The 21,767-nt window shown below is 36.7% G+C and overlaps 1 protein-coding gene across 2 annotated transcripts in view; it reads left to right on the top strand.

Moving 5' to 3' along the window:
- Positions 1 to 21,767, top strand: part of LOC136033058 (diacylglycerol O-acyltransferase 1-like) — a 96,275-nt gene that overhangs the window by 60,252 nt on the left and 14,256 nt on the right. For both annotated transcript variants that reach the window (XM_065713645.1, XM_065713646.1), the window contains 4 exons: positions 970 to 1,120; positions 11,948 to 12,056; positions 17,352 to 17,396; positions 18,151 to 18,329. In XM_065713645.1, the coding sequence (XP_065569717.1) occupies positions 970 to 1,120; positions 11,948 to 12,056; positions 17,352 to 17,396; positions 18,151 to 18,329 (484 nt within the window). The remainder of the gene's footprint in view (positions 1 to 969; positions 1,121 to 11,947; positions 12,057 to 17,351; positions 17,397 to 18,150; positions 18,330 to 21,767) is intronic.

Genomic DNA, 21,767 nt, shown 5'->3' with positions numbered 1-21,767 from the left:
TATTTAGTAACAATAATCGTTATAGAGCAGTGTATAGTTGCATAGCCGATGTTAGGGATGGGACACCTCCCATCGTCCAGAGATCGAATTTTGTCGGGATGCCACAAAGGCGCAGATAGGACATTAGTTTGTTCTTCCCAGTAAGGTTGGTTGAGATCTGACAACTGTTTCCAATAGACATGCAAATGACAGCATTCCCGTTACGAGTCAGATCCCAGCTGGGCTTTTCCAGTCTTCTCGGCAGCAATTCTTTTCGGGAAATGGGTGAAAATTTGGCAAACTTCTGTGGAGGTTGTCTTCTCCGTTTCTTGATCTCTATATGGGAAAGATTATTTTAAAATTTACGCTTTACTGTTTCCAATCTACAAACTGAAAAAAATATATATGAAAACGGGATTGCTGACATGCAATTCAATTAATTGAAAATAAAGCGGAAAGAAAAAAAGATTGTAGTTTTTCGCTGCCATTATTATTTCCTTCCTGTTTGAATGTGTATTGTGCAGGTTCTTTTAGAAATATTGCAGTGAAAGAAAACTAAAATTATGAAATTTTAAAGAAGGATAACGAGCCTCAGCTTGGGGCCGTGACCTAATGTGGTTTCAATACAAATGCATTGTTACAATAAAAAAAAGTGGTCAAATGGTGCCAAACTTTAAATAGCTTAGCAAGGTACTTAATTTGGTTTTACATATAGGACACTATCTCATATGTTTCGTACTGAAAATCCCCGGGCTTTGAGTTCTCTTCCTCCTTAATTCTTGTCTCAAATAAGGTTCCCTGGTCCTGAAATTTCAAAAGAGGTATCTGTATGACCTGAAATTTAAGAGCAGATCAGCGTAAACAAACAAAATAAATTTTCCGCACCATCATTTTTCGAATTTCTCCTTCCCCTTTTATTTTTGACCTTTGAAGAATGACTCAGTTTGGGCTTTGTAAGATAAGAAACTTACTTTCTCTCTCTCTTCATAGGTGAGCCTACAGTGAACGGGAAGACAAAGCATTTGGAAAATTTCGTTTCGTATCCCGATAATCTAACTCTCAAAGATATTTATTTTTTTATGATTCTTCCGACGCTCTGTTATGAACTGAATTTTCCCATTAGTGGTCGTATTAGAAAGAGGTAAGCATGTGAATTTTAAAACTTCTTAGGCAATAATTCTATTTTACTGTGTTTAAGATTTAAGAAATTGATTTTTTTTTTCAAGCGAGAAATCTTTGTACAGTAACCAAAGAGCCTGTCGGACGACGGGTATAAACCTGACGTTTACCATTTTATAAAGACCCCAAAAAATTTATCCCTTTCTCCTAAAATTGAAATTCCTGTCACCCCCCACAAAAAACCGAAGTTTCCAACGCAATATCTGATCTGTGAGACAAAACAGGGTGTCCCTACAAAACTTCGTATAAAGATCGTCATCTTTTAATGAAACCTATTTACACATACTTACTTACTTGTACTTGGATCAGGACACAAGCTATGCAGCTCTTCCTGGGGACAGGATCAGGCAAACTGTTGAATTCTACAGGTTACGGTCTTGGGTTAGTGGGGCGACAATTTTGAGCCATTAAGGGTCCCATATGCGACCATGGAACCGGAATCTGCCTATCGACGCGATGTTAGGTTTGATCGTGTCGAGCCAATTTTTGGCTTGTCCTCCATGTCGTTTTGCTCCAATCAGGCGCTGGTTTGTGCGTAGTCTTTCATTTGTAAAAGTCTTGGCCGGTCTTCGGCAGACATGGCTAAACCAGGACAGGGGGTGGCGTCGAGTGATAGTTGTGGTGTACTTCTGGTCACATCTTTGACGGATGATCGTATTTGAGATTCGGTTACTGAGACGTAACCCCAATATGCTCCTCAGGTGTCTCTGTACCAAAGTGTTAAGGGCGTATGCTTCGGCGACTTTTAAGGGCCGTGTCTCGCAGCCGCACAGTATGACAGATCGGACTAGAGCATCCTAAATTCGAATTTTTGCTCTCTGGTGGATTTTCTTCCTTTTCCATTGTGGCTTCTACAGCTGTGCGAAGACAGCGGAAGCTGATGCAATGCGACACTGGATTTCTTCGCTACATCTGCCGTTGATGTAGTGTTCTGTTCATTCAGTGCTCTCGTCAGAGTAAGACGCATTCAGACCACTTTGTGTAAGTTAATGTGAAAATATTATCTCAAGGATAGTTAGATATATATCAAGTCTATTAGTTTATAATGGGACGTAGAAGGAAAAACCCTAGACAAGAAGGCATGAGTAATACATTAGAAACCTCAGAGGATAGCTCTAGCCCGAAACCAGAATTATCAATACTAATTGCAGACTTTAAGCAAATTCTCAATGTCGTAAAAGAAAATGGTAATAAGCTAGATAATATCAACGATCATTTGGGAGGTCTTACTGCAAGGGTTGATAATCTGGAAAAAGACCATTCGCTACCTAAAAATAAGACGAATAATGCTGAACTGAAAATTGGAAAGATTGAAAATGATACATCTTGCCTCAAATTAGAAATCAAAGCATGTTCCGTTGAAATAATGAAGTCAAGAAGAAAAAATGAAGATTGTATGGGTCGGATTGTAATAATGGAAGCCGCTAAATTACATTTTAATGTTATCATATGGAATGTGGTGTGTGCGAGGGCAATGTTAACGCTAAAGATTTATTCATTAAGGTAGTTCGCCGTGGATTTTAAATGCCGGATGTAAATTTCACGATCACGCAGTACGACAGAAATCGTAAATTTTTTAGGTAATACTAAATAAAATAGATGATAAGTTAGCTATGATAAAAAATGCTAGCAAGCTTAAGGGTAAGATATTCCATGGGAACAAATGCAACTTGTTTATTAGTGACGATGTTCCAGCCAAAATTCTTAAAATATGCGAGCTAATATTTATCGGTGAAATGTGAGAAATTAAGAAAAGTTCATAGATATGATTCATGGATATCCAAGGGCGTTCAGGCATATTGGTTTGCAAAAAGACCTGACAGCTCGACGACAAATTACTCGTTTAGTGATTGTATACCAGAGATTGGTGACTTTTCGAGGGTCAAAGGAGCAGCACATCAGTGGCATAAAATTATAACGTATGATAGTTGACGCGCTCTGTTGTTATTATTTAAATCATATAAGTCTGAAATATCTAATCTTGTTTTTGCATAGCCTATTTGTTTGCTTTTATTTATTGCTTATCTGGCTTCTTCTATATAATTTTTCTTTGTTTTTTATTTTTTGTTTTTTTTGATTATTTAGACCCGCACAGAGGTCTTTCCGATTAGCAGTATTGAAAGATATCAAATTGAAATAAAGTATGTCTGCTTTGACGGAACATATTGCGTTATTATATTTTGTTTGTATTTCCGTATCTTTCCTGTTTTCTCATCTGATTTTCACTGTCCCCGTTTCCGTCCTTATAGATTGATTAATTTAAATGGTAAGTGAAAGTTCTTAAGCCGAACTGTCCAGACATGACAACAAACAACAAAGAGAGATAAAACTCTACAAAAAAACCTCAAACGAGACTGCGGCCAGTAGAAAGAAAAGTCAGTTGCTTTGATGTTCTCATTTAAGTAACTAATAGCTTCTTTTCCCTACGTGGATCAGTAGCGACAATTGTATTTATTATTATTGGTGGTGGTTTTATTTGTTTTTAGTTTGGTGTTTCTTTGGTTTTTATCTTGTGAAGGGGACGCCTAGTTTGGATACAGGAGGAATATTCGCGTTAATTTAGTGTTTTCTCTACTGGCCGCAGTCTCGTTTGAAGTTTTTTTTTTTTAGTTTATCTCTATTTGCTGTTTGTTAAATGGTAAGTTTGTGTAGAGAAAGATTGGGTTTTCTTTAGAGTGAAACTATGAGACTATATAATATTCGGGGTGGGGTACTAAATAGAGATTTTTATGTTGGCGAATTGCATGGAGGTTAAGCTGATTCGCAGTACAAATTTTTGTATGGTTTAAGCAAAATTTCTATTTTCTGTTTAAATTGCCAGGGTCTTCGAAGTTCAAATGATTTTTTTTAATGAATTGTGTGTCCAGACAGCACCTCATTTACTAGTTTTAACAGAGACTTGGTTTCGGAATCATAATTCTTTGTTGTTGAAAATTGGTAATTATAAGGTACTAGCTGTTGGGGTGGCGCTTCGCGCCACCCCAACACCTAGTTGGTGGGGGCGCTTCGCGCCCCCCCCCCCCAAGCCCCCCCGCGCGCGTAAGTCGTTACGCGCCATATTAGTTACGCGCCATTGTAGTTGTGTCCCTATGTCCCACCTGTGAATAAAGAGATATATATATATATATATATATATATATATATATATATATATATATATATATATATATATATATATATATATGTTTTTAACTACGTAAAACTTGCGAATATACAACATTCTTTGCTGTCCCATTGTCTGTGCATATAAATAGATTGTCAGGTTTACCGACTCTTGAACATGCAACATATAATGGTCCATGGGAAAACAATCCGTATTCAGATCTATACCTCATGATTCTAATGATTGCCCTTGAGCTTTGTTGATGGTGATTCACCATAACGCTTTACCAACTCAGCTACTTCGGCTTGAATACATTCGTTTTGAGCAGCTTCCTCAGGTGTTGCCATTGTAGGTTCTTCAGTCATTTTACAATTAGAAATTTCTCTTTCAACGGTCTTCTTACAATTAAAAATTTGTCTTTGAACGATATTCTTAAATACCTGTGTCCTGGTCGTCATTTATATTCCCTGTGTCCCGGTCGTCATTTGTGTCCCGGTATCCCAGTCTGTAATTTCTCTTTGAGTGTCCCGGTCGTTATTTATATTCCCTCTGTCCCGGTCGTCATTTGTGTCCCGGTCTCTAATTTCTCTTTGAGTGATTTTTCTTTTTAGTATTTTTTAGTTTTTTACATTTTTTCTTTTTTCAGTTTTCTTTTTCTTCTTTATTTTTCAGCTTCACTATGAAATACATATCGCCGAACCTTTGTTTTTTTAACTAAAATCTGGTAGGCATTGATGATCTTATCCAAGTCAAAATCCCAAACCCAATCATCATCGCTATCATTTTCAGTTTTGATATGTTTTGACTCTCGCTGTCCAGGTGGATCTTCATCTAACTGCGCGGTTTTGCGTTCTTTAGCCTCAAGCCTGTTTCCTTGCTGTTCTTTTGATTCCTCGGCACGCTTTCTTTTCTGACTTTCTCTATCAGCAGCAAGTTTTTTGGCATAGACTCTTTGAGCATCTTCATCGGCTTTTGCCATTGTAAGTTCATCAGTCATTTTAAACTTAAACATTAATAGATTTCTACGTGAACATATATGTCTTAAATATCTTTAATGACGTCACCGTCATAGCAAAAATGACGACAACTAACTTCATGACGTCAGTCGACACAGAAACATTTTTTTGTAGTTTTTACCTTTTTTCGTTTTTTTCTTCTTTTGTATTAATGCTAAAGCCAAGGTTCAAACCTGGAGCCTCTCGGACCTAGAACCTGAAACATAACGCTTTACCAACTCAGCTACTTCGGCTTGAATACATTCGTTTTGAGCAGCTTTTCGGGTGTTGCCATTGTAGGTTCTTCAGTCATTTTACAATTAGAAATTTCTCTTTCAACGGTCTTCTTACAATTAAAAATTTGTCTTTGAACGATATTCTTAAATACCTGTGTCCTGGTCGTCATTTATATTCCCTGTGTCCCGGTGTCCCAGTCTGTAATTTCTCTTTGAGTGTCCCGGTCGTTATTTATATTCCCTCTGTCCCGGTCGTCATTTGTGTCCCGGTCTGTAATTTCTCTTTGAGTGTTTTTTCTTTTTAGTATTTTTTAGTTTTTTACATTTTTTCTTTTTTCAGTTTTCTTTTTCTTCTTTATTTTTCAGCTTCACTATGAAATACATATCGCCGAACCTTTGTTTTTTCTAACTAAAATCTGGTAGGTATTGATGACCTTATCCAAGTTAAAATCCCAAACCCAATCATCATCGCTATCATTTTCAGTTTTGATATGTTTTGACTCTCGCTGTCCAGGTGGATCTTCATCTAACTGCGCGGTTTTGTGTTCTTTAGCCTCAAGCCTGTTTCCTTGCTGTTCTTTTGATTCCTCGGCACGCTTTCTTTTCTGACTTTCTCTATCAGCAGCAAGTTTTTTGGCATAGACTCTTTGAGCATCTTCATCGGCTTTTGCCATTGTAAGTTCATCAGTCATTTTAAACTTAAATATTAATAGATTTCTACGTGAACATGTCTTAAATATCTTGAATGACGTCACCGTCGTAGCAAAAATGACGACAACTAACTTGATGACGTCAGTCAACACAGAAACATGACGTCACCTGACAGACAGACAGACACACAGACAGACAACTTTTTTTTATATATAGATATCTAAAAAATAGAGAAGATTATCTGCATTGAGGTTTAGCTGTTTATGTACGTAATTATTTTCAAGTTAAGGTAAGGAATGATATGAGAGTAAACCGTGAAATGGTATTCGAATGTATGGTGTAGAATTACAATATCGGAACTTCAAATATTTTGTATTTGTTGTATCTCGTAATATCCATAAGTTTGGCCTACTCTTTGATGAGCAACTGAATAAGTTACCAATTCCAACTAAGAGTTATATTTATTTGTGGTGAACTTAATTTGGATTTGAGAACAGTAAACATTAATAGCAAAGTCCGTGAGTATCTAAATACTATGCTAAGTTATGGGCCCAAGCCGACTATTAATATATGTATTTGGGGGACATGACTTTGACGGAACCTTTGAGGCTCCTTGCAGAGATCTTTCGTGCAACAGTCATTAGTGAAATCCCTCGGTAATTTTGTATCCATTGCGGCCGCCTTTCTTGAAGATTGGCATTATAGCTGAGTCTTGCCATTCTTAAGGAAACTGTTCCTGAGACCACATTGAGTAGAAGAGCTTCTGGAGTTTTTCAGTGAGGAAAGGATTAGTTCTGTAGACTTCGGCCGGGATTAAGTCAGTGTCTGGCGCCGTGTGATTCCTAACCTTCTTGATTACCTCTTTGATCCCTTTTATTGAGGGGGGGGGTCAACACTGACGTTGCTGTATGGGGCTTGTTGACTTGGTGGTACTGAGCTTGGGCTAGGGTTTTTTGGCTGGATTGCAGTGACGCTATTAGGGAGAGGCGTTTGAATAGAAGGGATGTTGTTACTGGGGTTCAACAGCATCTGTAAGTGGTACTACCATCTTGAAATTATGTTATCTTTTCTTGACAGAAGCGTTCCATCTTCTTCTCTCACCCCAGTTGAGATCTTTTAACTTTTCCCAGTTGATTCTTTTAGTAGTTAGTAAAGCTTTTTGGTATCTGAATGACTTGCAGCCTTCTGCATATATGTTGCCACGTGGTCCCAGTAGCTTTGTCAGTCGCGGTGGGTGGATTTATGGCATTCTTTTTGCAGTGTTTTGAACACTGTGGACTTGGTATTTCCGATCTGTTGTTTCTGGTTTAATAGCTTAGGGGTGTATTCAGGGATCCACTTTTTCCGCTTCCGTTTTAGCCTGCCAAGGACTGTTTTAGAGGCGTCTTTTATGGTGTCTTTGATCTTCTTCCACTCGTCTTCTATGTTGATGGTGGTTGGTTTGTTTTCGTCACATGCGGACAGGATGTCAAAATGGCTGGATAATTCCAAGCGGAACTCTTCTGCTACTGCTTTACCCTGAAGACGTGCTATATCGTATCTCGGAGAAGGTTAAGTCCTTTTCTGAAGGCAAGCCTTATGGTCAGGGAAGCTTTTAGCAGTATATGATCAGAGCAATTCTTTGCTCCATTTTCAGCTCCATGGTAGGCTCCACAGTTCTGTATAGAGCTTCACCATTGGGAGGATATCAGCAGTAATCAACCTGAGATTGGGCTCTTCCATCTCGAGAGCGGCAGATGATCCTTTTGCTGCTCTAGTACTGAGGAGGAGACCAAACCCCGCATTACCATAGCCATCGACTTTTGCGGAGTTGAAAAGTGAAATTTGTATTTTCACCAAGGGGGGAGGCTAGCTAATTTCCTAGATTTCCATTTAGCTGGGTTTTGGATACACATAGAATGTCTGTGCAATATCTTTCGCATTCGCCTGCTATGAAGGTCAGGATCGCTGGGCATTTTAATGAACATACATTCCAGCACCTCACACTTAGGGATTGTCGATGTTTCAACAGGTGGGCGGCTAGTTCATTTTCGTCGGGATCACTGGAGTCTCCAACGCATTGCTTGCCGAAAAATGCCGTAGCTAAAGTTGGTTTTCTAGTTCTTTCTGCCGTTTCCATCGATTTGGGGGGATATATTTAACTGACGGGTCCCCAATCCGACGGCACCCCTTGTGCATGTTTGCCGGTGCCCGCCAAGATTAGGTTGGCAGGGCCGTTGCCACCCTTCTGTCTCGGTGAGGTCACACAGCTGGATTTGTCTCAGAAGATGTAGGAACGGAGAAGATGCCTTTAGTGCACCCTAGAGACCCACAACCCTCTCTAACGGTGGAACAGCAACCTTTATCTACCCAACCTAATGTACAAGGAGCTTAGAAGGGTTCCCTGCAAATACTTTACGGTATGTGCGCTATACGCTACTTACACATATACTTTACGGTTTTAACCTGTTAAAAAAAACCGAAGTATTACAGTGTTTCGTGAGGACCAGAAATAAAAATTCCCAAATTATAAGTTCCCATATCCCCCCCCCACACTCGGAAAAGAGAAATTCTTCCTGAAAGTTTCAACTTGATCCCCGAGCCGTGAGTCGAAAAAAAAATCATAGTTACCAAACTACATATGATACTTGTCATTTTTAATCAAACCTTCGAAGCACATACAATCTCTACAATGAGATACAGTCGATTGTATATAGACAAAATGAAAGAAAACGAGTTTGAAGAATATATTCTCTAATAAGCATTAGATCGTATTTATAACTTCAAAGGAAATAAATCTTTCTTTAGATAAAACAATTAATTCAGCATGTTCAAACATAGATGAGATTTAGGTTTTATGGACGGTACTAGGTTTCATTGATGCATACAACCTATTTTACAAACCAAGGGAAAGTGCACTACTAACTCCAGCTTTAAAAACCTGGTGGGCCCTATAGAGACCAACATCTTTCAGAACAACGGATTGACTACCAACTTCAAATAAAATGTTTGAAAGGCTAATTGAAAATCGTCCACAATTGCATGCAAAATCAAAAAAAAAAAAAAAGAAAAGAATTCAGCAGAATCAGTTCTATACAGAATCACAGAAAACTACTGATAAAACGGGTTCTAGAAAATACTATCCTACTTCAAAGATAGTTTTAGGCCTTGTAAGAGAGATAAAAAACATCTTATTCGTTAATAGTACATCAATCTTTGATATACAGGGGACGAACGATGGTGTTAAGTACTATATTTTAGGCGAACGACTCTAACCTTGCTGGTTCAAACCCAAATTACAAAAACGATCTAAAGTATTTTATCTGGAAAAAACGTGTAACGGAAAGTAAACGGGAAGGTGTCTAAACCTAGATCAATTAATGAGTGGTCACAGTGTTCAACTGCACATTGCTCCACTAGCAGTAAGCAAATTGATAGTACCTGAAATACGAGTGCACGTCATTTCTATATGCGATTGTCTATGGGGGAACGATTAAACGCTCCGAGAAGCTATTGCAAAACTACCAAAAATGTAATCAAAATTACTGAACCTAATCGAACACATCAGTACTACTTCTTGCACAAACAAAATCTGCTATATTTCATTTCTATGGCAAAAGAAAAAAATTAAAATATATATACATAGCGTACAATAAGGGAAAATGTACCGTAAAATCAGTGAAATAGTTGAGCAATACTCATCGCCAAAAACTGACATTCAAGTAGCACATAGAAGTATCAGCACAAAAATGCTAGAGAAAAGGGATATTTATGACCAGATTAAGTAGGACCTGGATGGACTCTGGTAGGACCTGGATGGCTCTGATAAATATTATTGAGATTTTAAATTTGGCATATCAGACTAATGGTTAAATATGGCTGAAAGTTTAACATACGCATCATGTTCAGTACAGTTGCTACAACAAATAGAAACAGTAGAAAATAGTTCAATTCGTCTTGTAATGGGTGGATAACAACTACTATTACTCAATTACTGCTTCTACAATTTGTTTTACAAACAGTGGAAAAAAAAGTGCTTGGTACATTCCGAAACTGGAAATGATACCTCATGATAATCTGAACAATTTAGCCTGAGCAGCTGGACTAGCTGACGACAAACACTCGCTTTCTATACGTATCTTCACACGAACATATTAAAGTATTTATCCCACAAGAAACCATATCAATATCCTTGATCTTTGATAAATCGTGTGGTTGTCACTAGTTAAATATATTTCTTGTCATGAACAAAAACAATGTCAGACAACTGTCATTTTGTAATCAGAATACATTTTGGCAGTAAAATATATAAATAACAATCCCATCTTTTTAGTGTATGAACCACCAAAGAAGGATGTGGCAGTGTATGTTACTTTCAGTACCGTTATCTTTGGCCTTAAGAAAAGAAAAAGTACTGGAAACTGTACTGTTAGTGCGTGGATTACATCCATGAACCTATCTTAATTTATTCAGATCCAAAATCAGCTCTATACCTTTCAAAAAGACTCAAACCTGAAGAATTAGATGCCGATTTACACATAACCTAACTAAACATCTGCTCGAAATGCTTTCACAGCGAAATCACTGTCAAACTTCAATACATTCATGTTCTTTCAGGTATGAAAGGAAATGAAAAAGTTGACGAAATAGTTAAACAAGTGGTAACAAATCCAAGTTGAACTGCTGGCTCTCTTAAAATTAGGAAAATCGTACGACTAGGCCAGGCAAAAGTTTGAAAACCAGACCCAGCCAATTTTGGACTATTTAAGAAGAGAAAACGGAAAATATGTGTCTTAGAGTCTACTGTTGCAAAGTAAATGTCAACCACCATTTATGCTCTTATAATATGAAACAATCCAAGGCTGTGATACCTTATAGAGGTTGCATTGAAATGTAGAATCTGTAATCTTAATTCACTCGTTGTAAACAAATGCATCGAGTCAATCTGCAGACAAACAACGAAGAGCGGTTAAAGTATGCAGAGAACGCAATGTTAGAATAAACCTGGATGAAAAGAAAACACAAAGCAAAAGACTATATAAGCAAAACAAAGACTAAGCATCCTAACAATAAGTACTTACAGTTATGTTCAGTTTTTGGCAGGGTCAAGCTTAGACCACGACACATAAAAAACATTTAAATAAGAATCCAGACAGCCTTAACATAGTAAAAGTAAATGTCTCATGGGTATTAATGGTTTGTTGCGAAACCACGAAGCCTTTTTTTCCTTACACTTACAATGTTCATGCATGCTGATTAATTGAAACCCTCTATTTTTTAAGTCGGTTTTGATTATCCCGAAACAGAATAAAATAGATAGAAATTGCAGCCAAGAATGTTGAATTCGACACAAAATTGACTGTTTAATGGAAAAATCTTACTTTTTAAAATTCCTTCTTAAAATATAAGGAAAACTATTATTTAAGTACAATTTTTTTTTTAGATTCCTTTGCCTCGCGGAAAAAGTACAATTTCCAGGTCAAGTGATTGCATCGAAAAAGAAAGCAAAAAGTATGAACCAAGCACTGGTACATTTCTCATTTGTTTATTTTGCGAGGCTTATACTTGATAAAAGAGAAAAAAAAAGTTCAGTAGTGGAAAATGGGGTAGAGTTGAAAACCCTGTGATTTAGACCTTATATTGAAATGTAATTTGTAGAATATATACTGCTGTCATAGCAAAGCCGTACCACTATATAGTAAAAATATATTTAAAATTTAATACAGTTTGTGAAAGTAATATCAGTCGAGTAATATTTATAGTGTTTTTAGTTTTGTCATCGGAAAGTTTGTTTAGTTTTGTCATCGGTTGTTTGAATTTTACAGATTTTTGATAAAAAGAATTTTGGAGACGCTGATTGGCTCTCACGTTGTTTTGGCTTTATTTCAGCAATGGATCATACCAAGTGTTAAAAATTCATTAACGCCATTTTCGGTAAGTTTGCTTTTCATGTTTTCTTTTATTTTCATTTATTTAAGGGGAAAAAGCAGTACCTCTGACTTAGTATGAAAAAAAAAGAACTTTAAAGACACCTAGTAATCAATCTTGTTTTCTAAAAATTATAACTGGGTTCTATACCATTATTTTGTATATTTTCTAGAGTATAATGCAAAAAATATATGCTCAGAAGTTAAAATTTATCATAAAAATTGAAGCATAATGTATTAAGGTACACGCTCAGGAATTTACAGTCAGGGAAGGGGGAATAATAAGAATAATCTTGGGAGGAGGACTAGTATTAAAAAATTTAATTTTGGTTGATAAATTGGATAAAGAGTGTCTGGAAATTCAAGAAAACTTAGGATTTTGGGAGGGAAGTGTGGTCCTGATGCCCCCCTCCTCCTTTGTTTACGACCAGCTGGCACTTACCACTAGGAGTGGTGATGATACTTTGACATTCATATGAATGGATATGGCGCCACATGCTTTGGACCTGGCTAAGGGGAATGGGCAAATATGGAGTCTTCCAAAACAATTACTAATGTTTTAATTTTGTCGTTAAAAAACGCGATGAAACTCCAAAGTGTATTCTTGACTGCTAGATATAGGAGTCATTAATACTATTGTGAGGTGCGCCTGATGGGATGGCTAAAGGCACAAATGGATATGTATTTGAACCTAAACAAAACGTTATGAAATACTGTAAAATCTGTGAATTAACATATTTTAGGAATATCAAAAAGGCCTGGAAAATAAGGTGGGCATTCCAGTTAGGGTCAATAGTTTTCCCTTATTAATAAGTTAATTGGGCTTGTTTTCTGTCCGGTTAGGATCTTGGGACCCAGCATTAGTCATATGCACTTTCAGTGCGAAATCAGTTCGTTTTTTCTGTTGACTGAAATTTGTCTTTTATGTTTAAAATCAGAATGTTTTGAGGTTGTCGATTTTTCGGTCTTAATGCTCCACTCACCATTACACTAGTAAAAGAGAACGTTCGCAATTAATGATTCTAACCAGATCTCAGTGCGTTAGTTCATAACCTAAAGGAATCACTGAGCTCAAGAAAATGATCCCAATCGGGCTTCATAGATGAGTAGTCAGTATAGATAGGGTCCTAGTCCTTCCAGCACTTGTAGTAAAATATAAAAAGGAGAAGAGTAGGCTGTACGTAACATTTTTAGATCTAGAAAAAGCTTTCGACAGGATTGATTGCAGTTCTTATGCTTAAATTCTTAAAGATAGGCCTTCCGAAGCTTTACTTAGGATTATAGCTGATATATATTGGAAAACAATAAATGTATTGAAGATTTTAGGTAAAGGTCTATCGTCGCCATTTGGAATTTTGAAAGGGTGTTTCGCCATGGTCTGTTGCAGCTTATCTGAACCGGAATCATGCAGTGATTCTCAACTCTTCTTAGCAGAAAGATACCCATGCTATACCTTTGTTAAATCGAAAACGTGCAATGATTGTCTATTTATGTTATTTGAGAAACAAAATGGGCCATTGTCTCTCAAGTACCCTCCGTCCATCTCCTTGCAAACTCCTTAGCTGAAACGTCGGTATAGAGCACCTTGCTTGAAGCGCAATCATATAAAACCTTCGATGTGTATGAAGGAAGGAAAAGAGGGCTTGTGGCAACTCAAACACCCCTCCCCCTGCCAATTTTCAGTGCAAAGGTTGCCATGCTCTTTTTACCGATCAGCTTTAAATTTACAGGGGGAGTTCGTTGGGCGAATGGAAAATGGTAACGATAATTTCGGTCATACGCTCCTTTTCAAAGTTTTGAACATCCACTTCAAACTTTGGGGCAGTGATTTCGGCAAAGGAAACAGTGGGATTCTGTTCCTTCTTGTCGGTGGTTTTTCAACATCCAATGTATAACCTTTGATAGTGCACTATTCGTTCAGTGGCGTCAAAGGTTTTTTCTCCTTCTGATATTCCCCCCCCCCCCCGGCTAGATTTTCTTCCTGTATTTTCATTGAAAAATGATTTTTTTTTTTTTTTTTTTGGTATTTTCATTGAAGAACTAACAACACAGTATATTGTACCCTTCTAGATTTTGAAATATATACTCCCTAATTCCGTGTATCGACGAAATTGTTGCTACTCGTAGGAAGGAGAATAGACGGGCCCGGGCAGGTTCTATTCTCGTCTTCCCGATCACTATGTCCTCTAATTTCTGGTCCTTACCCCATTTCAAGAAAGAAAGATCTTAAGCAAATCGTTTCATTTGATTTAAGATATTTTCAGTTATTTACTTCCCCTCCACCCCTCCCCCCTGGCTTAGTAGTAGTAGAATAATTCATAAATTTGTTGTCCCATATGTAACAGCAAAGTTGACCGTACTCCACAAAAAGCTGTCAGTTCCAAAATTCTCCTGCTTTAAGCCACATCATAATTTAGTTGGTTTGTTTTACTTCCTTCTTCGTATGTTTATGAGGTCTGTGGATCAGTATGATGTCCATTCACCTCTTAGACATTACAGGAATGCCTTCATTGATTATTGAAAGCTTCTGGGAATATTCCTAGAAAAAAATCTGCCGGTTGACAACAAGCAACGTGCTGCTAGTAATAATGGCGTCTTTTCAGGATTGATATCATCAACCTACAAATAATAGCTTCTAATTCATATGACATGGGGCAATTGATGAGAGGATCAAAAGTTAAGGGGATTTTTAATTGACGGCAGTAACTCCTCAGTCTTCTGGAATTATTATCTCCTGGGATGCAATCAAATAGCACATGTTGAGCTTTTCCACCGTCTGACAGCATTTTCTACTTAGTGGGGTGTGGTGGATTCCCCATTTAAAAAGGTCAGCGTTAAGTAAAATCGTTCCAGTTTTTAACTTATAGTAGATCGTATTAAAATCCTTAGACTTGAAAGGAGGGTACAAAAATCGCTGGTAAGTAATATTTGTTCTAGCTCTAACAACATCTCTGTAATTCTTTGTTCCCAAATTTCTTGCCGAGGGATCTCAGTAGCCTTATTTTCCAAATTATCTGCCATTTCATTATATTTGATTTCTTTATGACTAGGAATGTGAAGGAATACAATACCACATCCCATCGAGAACAGATATCCAATCTTTTGGTGTATATTTTTCTGGTCATAATCATCAGCATGATAATTTATCTTTTTGAGGAGATGAATTGATGAAATGGAATCTGACAGGAACAAGACATTTCTTGAAGAGGTCCCAAGCTCACTTAAAGCATCTAATGCAAGTCGAACTGCAAATAATTTAGCCGAAAGTACTGATGAACTAATTGGAAGGGGGGCAAAGATATTCAGGTTTAGATCAGGGATACAGGCTGCTGCCCCAGCTTTAGAATCTTTAACAGAACCATCAGTGTAAGCATGCATATAATTGGGAAAATGGGTATTCACATAATTTTTAAAAATTATCTCGACTGAATAGCAGGATTTATTCTTTTTTAGCATACTCATGTAACACTCAATATGGGTCATCTCCCATGGTGGGGAATCCACAAAGGGAAAAGTATCCGTCCACTGAGAAGACCACTCTGGATACTCCTTTACAAAAAGATTCCAGGAAGATGACACCGAAATCATAGAGGGTGGGCTATGAAAGATTTTCTGGTATACATAATGTTGATTACCATATGCTTGTATTCTGGTGAAATATCTTCTTCTCTGTAGCAAAGCTCTTTCTTGCAAAGAGGTGATCCCCGACAGGTTTCTCATTTTAATTATTGGAGTATGCTTATGAAATCCCATAGCAATACGGGTTGCAGAATTTTGCAATGACTCCAGCATGTTAAAAATCTGTGGCGAGCTATTAGCAAAAAATTGAATATCATATTCCATTTTTGCTCTTATATAAACTTTATAAAAACCTATCATTGTTTTAGGTGATGAACCCCATTTCGAATTAGCAAGTCGTTTAAGTAGGGTCAGTTTACTTATCAAAGTATATTTTAGTTTCATTTTTTTACTCTAATACTTCGACAGTGTCATCTATTTCGTATATGTGTGTTCAAAATAAACTATTACTACTTTTTTAATAACCAAAATTACTCGATCTTGTTTTCATAATCTGCTATGAACTCAAAAATATGTTAGATCCAGCACTAGCAATTAAACACCAAGATGACCATATAAGAATTACGTTTTAGACACTTGTGAATCCTTCTCATTATTGCTCATTATGTCGTGTTCTTATAGCCAGAGAACGGCATTGAAACGACATTATAAAAGCAGAAGAAAGTTGCTTGTATCTGCTCCTTTGTCACTTTGTTCTTAATGCAGCATAGAATTTCTTGCCCTACCGCCTGATCTACCACCTGGTGCTTATTAGTCGTCCGAATTCTTAGCTTTGCTAATCTGGCGATGAGAAGGAGTGGAGAGGGGGTGAGGAGGTGGTAAATCCAAAGGGCTGTGCTAACTCGAAACCGAGCATAATAATTTTTAAAGGTGAGTGAAAGACTAAACACACGTTTTCCATTCCCAATTTTTTTTTTTAACAACCTCTTATTTGTAGTGGAAGTTTCTTGTTTATCTTAAGATTTATGAAAATCTATAAGGCAAGATACATTTTCATACCAAAAGTTTCGGTATAAACGATTTTGATATCCCAAATTTGTAATTATCTTGAGAACTGAATATGATGTAAGAAATCAGATCGCTTTAAATTATTTTGTTTAATAGAACGGGCTTAGAATATATATCAAATAAAAAATGTCACATGCCGCCTTATGGATCTCAGCAGCTAAATTGGCAAAAGTTCTGAAACAAGAACATAGAAGTCACTGACAGTCTTCAGTGACTTCCAAAGGACAGTGAAGTAATGATTCGCATCCAATATTGTTTGTTGGTTTTACCAAAGCTTATCTTGCCGCTTTAAAATATTATTTCTGGTATGATGCACTTATTTAAACACTGATCGGCCAGAGAATTCATAACTGTTAATTTTTTTTCTTTTGTACTTCTTTTGAAAATATTCAAGTGGGTATTGCTAATTCTGCTGATAGTGCATTATTTTTGTATTTGAAATAGGTAAGCATATCGATATACAAAATTCCATTAAATAGCTGACTGTCCACTCAATTTAAAAACTGCTATTTTTCCTCTTTTGAGCACACGATGCATAGAAATGATTTTGGGAAAAAGATTGACTTTGGTCTTGAAAAAAAATCAATCGTGAAAAAAAAATCTACCAGACTGTTTACATTTCCGGCTAAGCACAACCGAACCGAAAAATGTTTAATCGAGTCCTGTATTTTCAGCAAAATATCTACAAAACAAATGACCATTTTCTTTATTTCAGAACATGGACCTGCTTGCTGCCACAGAAAGACTTCTAAAGTTATCGGTAAGACTCTTGAAAATTTTATGAAGGTGAATTACTTTATTGTGTGTTTCTTTGTAATTCTAATAAAGCTCCAGTCAAATAGACCAAAGGAAATAGCAGTATATCATTATTTCTCGGAGCTCCGTTTTGGATCAAATCAAACATGTATTTTGTTTGCGATCTTCTTGTTAAGTTTGTTCAGATGTATGTCGTTTATAGCATATCTTTGAACTAAATAGAGGTTGAATTAGGTATTTGTTTTGCTTTCCAAGCTCTTATTTTTGGTATAATCTTTATGTCTAAATTTATCTTTTGGTTCATTCATAAATGTGCGTAGAGTTAGATGTCACTCATACACGTGATGGTCCGAGGGAAATAGAAGAGGGAATTGGCTCACCACATCTTCTCTCAAAATTCTTTGCAAATTTTAGTGCTGATTTAAAAAAGGAGAAAAAAGTAGTAAATCTTCATATTCCTGCAAAATAATCCTAGATTGCAGAAAACGGTAATCCAAGATTCGTTATCTTTTTTTTTGTATACAGCAACTTAAATAAACAGTAGCTTTGAAATTATTGATGCAATTTGGAATTTTTCTTTTGTCTTTGAATCTCATGTCTATTTGTAGAACAATGATTTGTAATCGGATATAACAGTAAACATACACACACACACATTTCCAAAAATCACTGAGTGCATTTAAGAATGCAAGTTTTTTTCCCGCTTTGGTTAGGCCTACTGTGTGTAATTCGTTCACAACATGTTTTTTTTTTCTTAGATTCCAAATCACTTGATATGGCTCATTTGGTTTTACCTTGTCTTTCATTCATATTTGAATATGGTCGCCGAAGTAACAAGATTTGCAGATCGTGAATTTTATCTTGATTGGTGGAATTCCAATAATATTGATGTTTTTTGGAGATCATGGAATATGCCTGCCCATCGATGGGCGTTAAGGTAAGATCCGGTTGTGATGAAAGATTTTATGCATCTGCACAAGATATAATACCATACTAAAACCACATGTAAAAATATTCCAGTGAGATAGATGGTAGTCTCTTATGATCCTTTCCACTATGGCTTGTTCCAAAAATTTGAGCTATGCCGGGGATTCAGAGAAAAATAATAATAGGTAATAACATAAATCCAAAATAATTATTTAAGTTTAAAAAAATAGATTTTTTGTTTGTTTGTTGGATTATTTCCTTTGTAGAAGTTCTATTACCTGTAAGCTTCTTCTTGAGAGTTCCCAACGTTTTAACTAAAAGTTGAAAATTGTAAAAAGATCTGCTAGGAATGTTGTCATTGTCAAGCTTTCAATTTCTTAGCTATGAAAGTTTTTTTTACGTGTTACGTGTTTTACGAAACTTTTTCCTCAAAACAAGTTTTTCAAAGAAAAGTAAAAAGCTCCATTAAGGCAAAAATGAGCAGAAAGAAAGTCAAGTAGTCTTCCAAGGGTAAAACTACCACAAATATATCAATAAGTAAATGAAACTTAAAACGAAAAAAACGAACTTAAACGAAAAAATACTTAAAGCGGTGAGATCAGGATGAAACTGGATGGGGGGTATAAAAACCTGTCTAAGATACGTGACTGACATAACCGGACCGGATATGCTCTCTTTGGTGGAGTTGGGGGGAGGGGGGTAATTTTGAAAATTGAGGTATATGTAACTTACGAAAGGGTGACCAGATCTTAATAAAATTTGATATTTAGAAGGATCGTGTTCTTTAAAGCTCTAATTTTAAATTCCGACCAGATCCTGTGATATTGGGGGAGTTGGGGGGGGGGGGGACCGGAATTCTTGGAAAACGTGAAAACTGGGGTATTTTTATCTTACGAAGAGGTGATCGGATCTTAATGAAATTTGATATTTAGATGGAATTCATGTCTCAGAGCTCTTATTTCAAATCCCGACCAGTTTTTTTTTTACATTGGGGGGAGTTGGAGGGGGAAATCTTGGGAAACACTTGGAGTGGAGGAATCGGGATGAAGCTTGGTGGATAGAATAATCAAATGTCCTTGATACGTGATTGACGGAACCGTACTGGATTCGCTCCCTTTGGGGGAGTTGGGGGGAGGGGTTCAGTGATTAGGCGAGTTTGGTGCTTCTGGACGTGCTAGAACGATGAAAATTGGTAGGCGTGTCAGGGAGCTTCACAAATTGACTTGATAAAGTCGTTTTCCCAGATTTGACCATCTGGGGGGGGGGGCTAAAGGGAGAGGAAAAACTAGAAAAAATTAGGTATCTATAACTTATGAGTGGTTGATCGGATCTTAATGAATTTTGATATTTAGAAGGACTTCGTGACTCAGAGCTCTTATTTTAAATCCTGACCGACATTAAGCCTCTTATTTTCCTTTTAAATCTATCTATTGGTTCATAGAATTTTGTTAGAGCTCATACCATATAATCTCTTGGCTCTTAGCTCTTCTTGCCTCGTCACAAGTGCCATATGAGCTCTTAGCTCTTGTTTGACTTAGTTCCATACGGTTTCAATAATTAGTAAGCTATTTGAATATGTACTGCTACCGGCCATTAACTCCAAGTGCAATTTTACGCCCTTCCAGCTTGGTTTTAGGAAAGGTATGGACTGTGTTCTATTGTTTCCGTGCTTAAGTATTGATATGCTAATTCTTCAGTTAGGGTGAAGTGGAATGGTATTGTAGGGGAGTATATTCCTGTTAAAAAAGGCGTTAGGCAAGGTGCCGTGTTGTCCCCGAGCATATTTAAGTGTGTTTTAGCGTCATGTCTTCGACGTCTTCAACCGTCAATTTTTTACAATGATAATTTAGGCATTAGTCACTTTTACATATGCTGATGATGTTCTGCTTCTTAGCCAGACAAAACATAGTCTAATTACCAACTTTGACCGGCTATCAGCCACACTTTCAGCCGCACAGTAGGCCTTTCAGTTAATGCCTCCAAATGTGAGTTTTTATATTTTGGGAGTCCTCCACCAGCATCACCTGTTTGCTTGGGTTCTTCAACTATACCATGTTCAGTAAGTATTAAATGGTTGGGTCTCTCTTTTTCCACGTCACTTTCGTCTACTTGCTCCGCTATTACGTCCAGCATGCTGAAAAGTATGCGAGTTGGTTACGGAAAAAATTCACCAAATCGTGGTCGGTATAACCGAAAAGGACTATACCGTCTTTTTTCTAGTTTTTTTACTCCTACTGTTTTTTATCTTTCTGGTTTTACTTTCCTCTTTCGCAAGAAGGATACAAAGAAAATAAGCTCAGGATATTTTAAGTATTGCAAGTATTTGCTGCGTCTGTCTCGGTGGTATCGGAATCGTAAAGTCGTTTCTAAATTTGACATTGTTGATGCGCCCTCGCGACTGAAACAATTATCTACAGATATATCTCTTAAAACTCAGAAAATGATTGGTGTTTTTGACCCTCTTTGGCCATTTTTTTGAATTGAGGTAATTTATTTATGTTGTATGTTGTTATGTTTTTTTCTTGTTTTTTTCTTTTTTTGTGTGTTTACTCCACTGCTTTATGTATTTTGTGGGTTATAAATAAATTATTGTTATTATTATATCCCAAATTTTCATCTGAGTACCTTTAGTTTTAATAGCAGTAGTAGTAGCAGTAGAATTAATAGTAGTAGCCTTAGCTTTAATAGCAGTAGTAGTAGTAGAAGTAGTAATAATAGTAGCTGTGGTAGTAGTATGAGCAGAAGCAGTATTTCTTTGGCTAGTTCAACATCTACCACAGCCAGCCTAGTTAGCTTCAGCTACAGAGACCAAACTAATCCTAGGATATTGTTGTTAAGCTCTTTTGACCACCTTCTTACTGGTGGCGTATTGTGATTCAGTTCACCTTCCCTCTTCATAATTCCTTGTAAATTTCACGCTCATATCCTTAGGCATAGTTGTAATAGTAGTCACAGTAGTAGTATTGATATTACTATTTAAAGTATTAAATGTAATAGCGATAGCACTAGTAACAGTAGCAGTACTAACATATTGCCTTTTGGACAGATGATGTTCCCCTTTAAGCATTCTCTGAAAGTTCCAACTTAACGCCCAAATCAATTCTTTAGATACGCTCTTCTGACAATGTGCATGCACATAGCATCTTTTGATTTAGTTCAAATTTTGATTTAGTGTTAGTTGTAGCAGTATTAGTAGCATAAAAACATTCCCTTTTATCATCGCCCTTATCATTTCCTGAAAGTTTCAAATTAATATACACAGTCATTCCTGAATTTCGGCCTTTATACAATTCGTATACACATAACGTTTTTTTATTTAGTTCAACACTCTCCTCAACATTCTCTGAAAGGCTCACCTGAATGCTCTTCGTCTTCTTGGAAAGTAAAGATCAAACATGCATACTTTTCTCAATAACATATACTATATGTAAATAACGCACGGATTTTT

Source organism: Artemia franciscana, chromosome 11, assembly GCF_032884065.1.
Source record: "Artemia franciscana chromosome 11, ASM3288406v1, whole genome shotgun sequence".
NCBI classification, from domain to species: domain Eukaryota; kingdom Metazoa; phylum Arthropoda; class Branchiopoda; order Anostraca; family Artemiidae; genus Artemia; species Artemia franciscana.
This window is presented reverse-complemented; position numbering and strand designations above follow the sequence as displayed.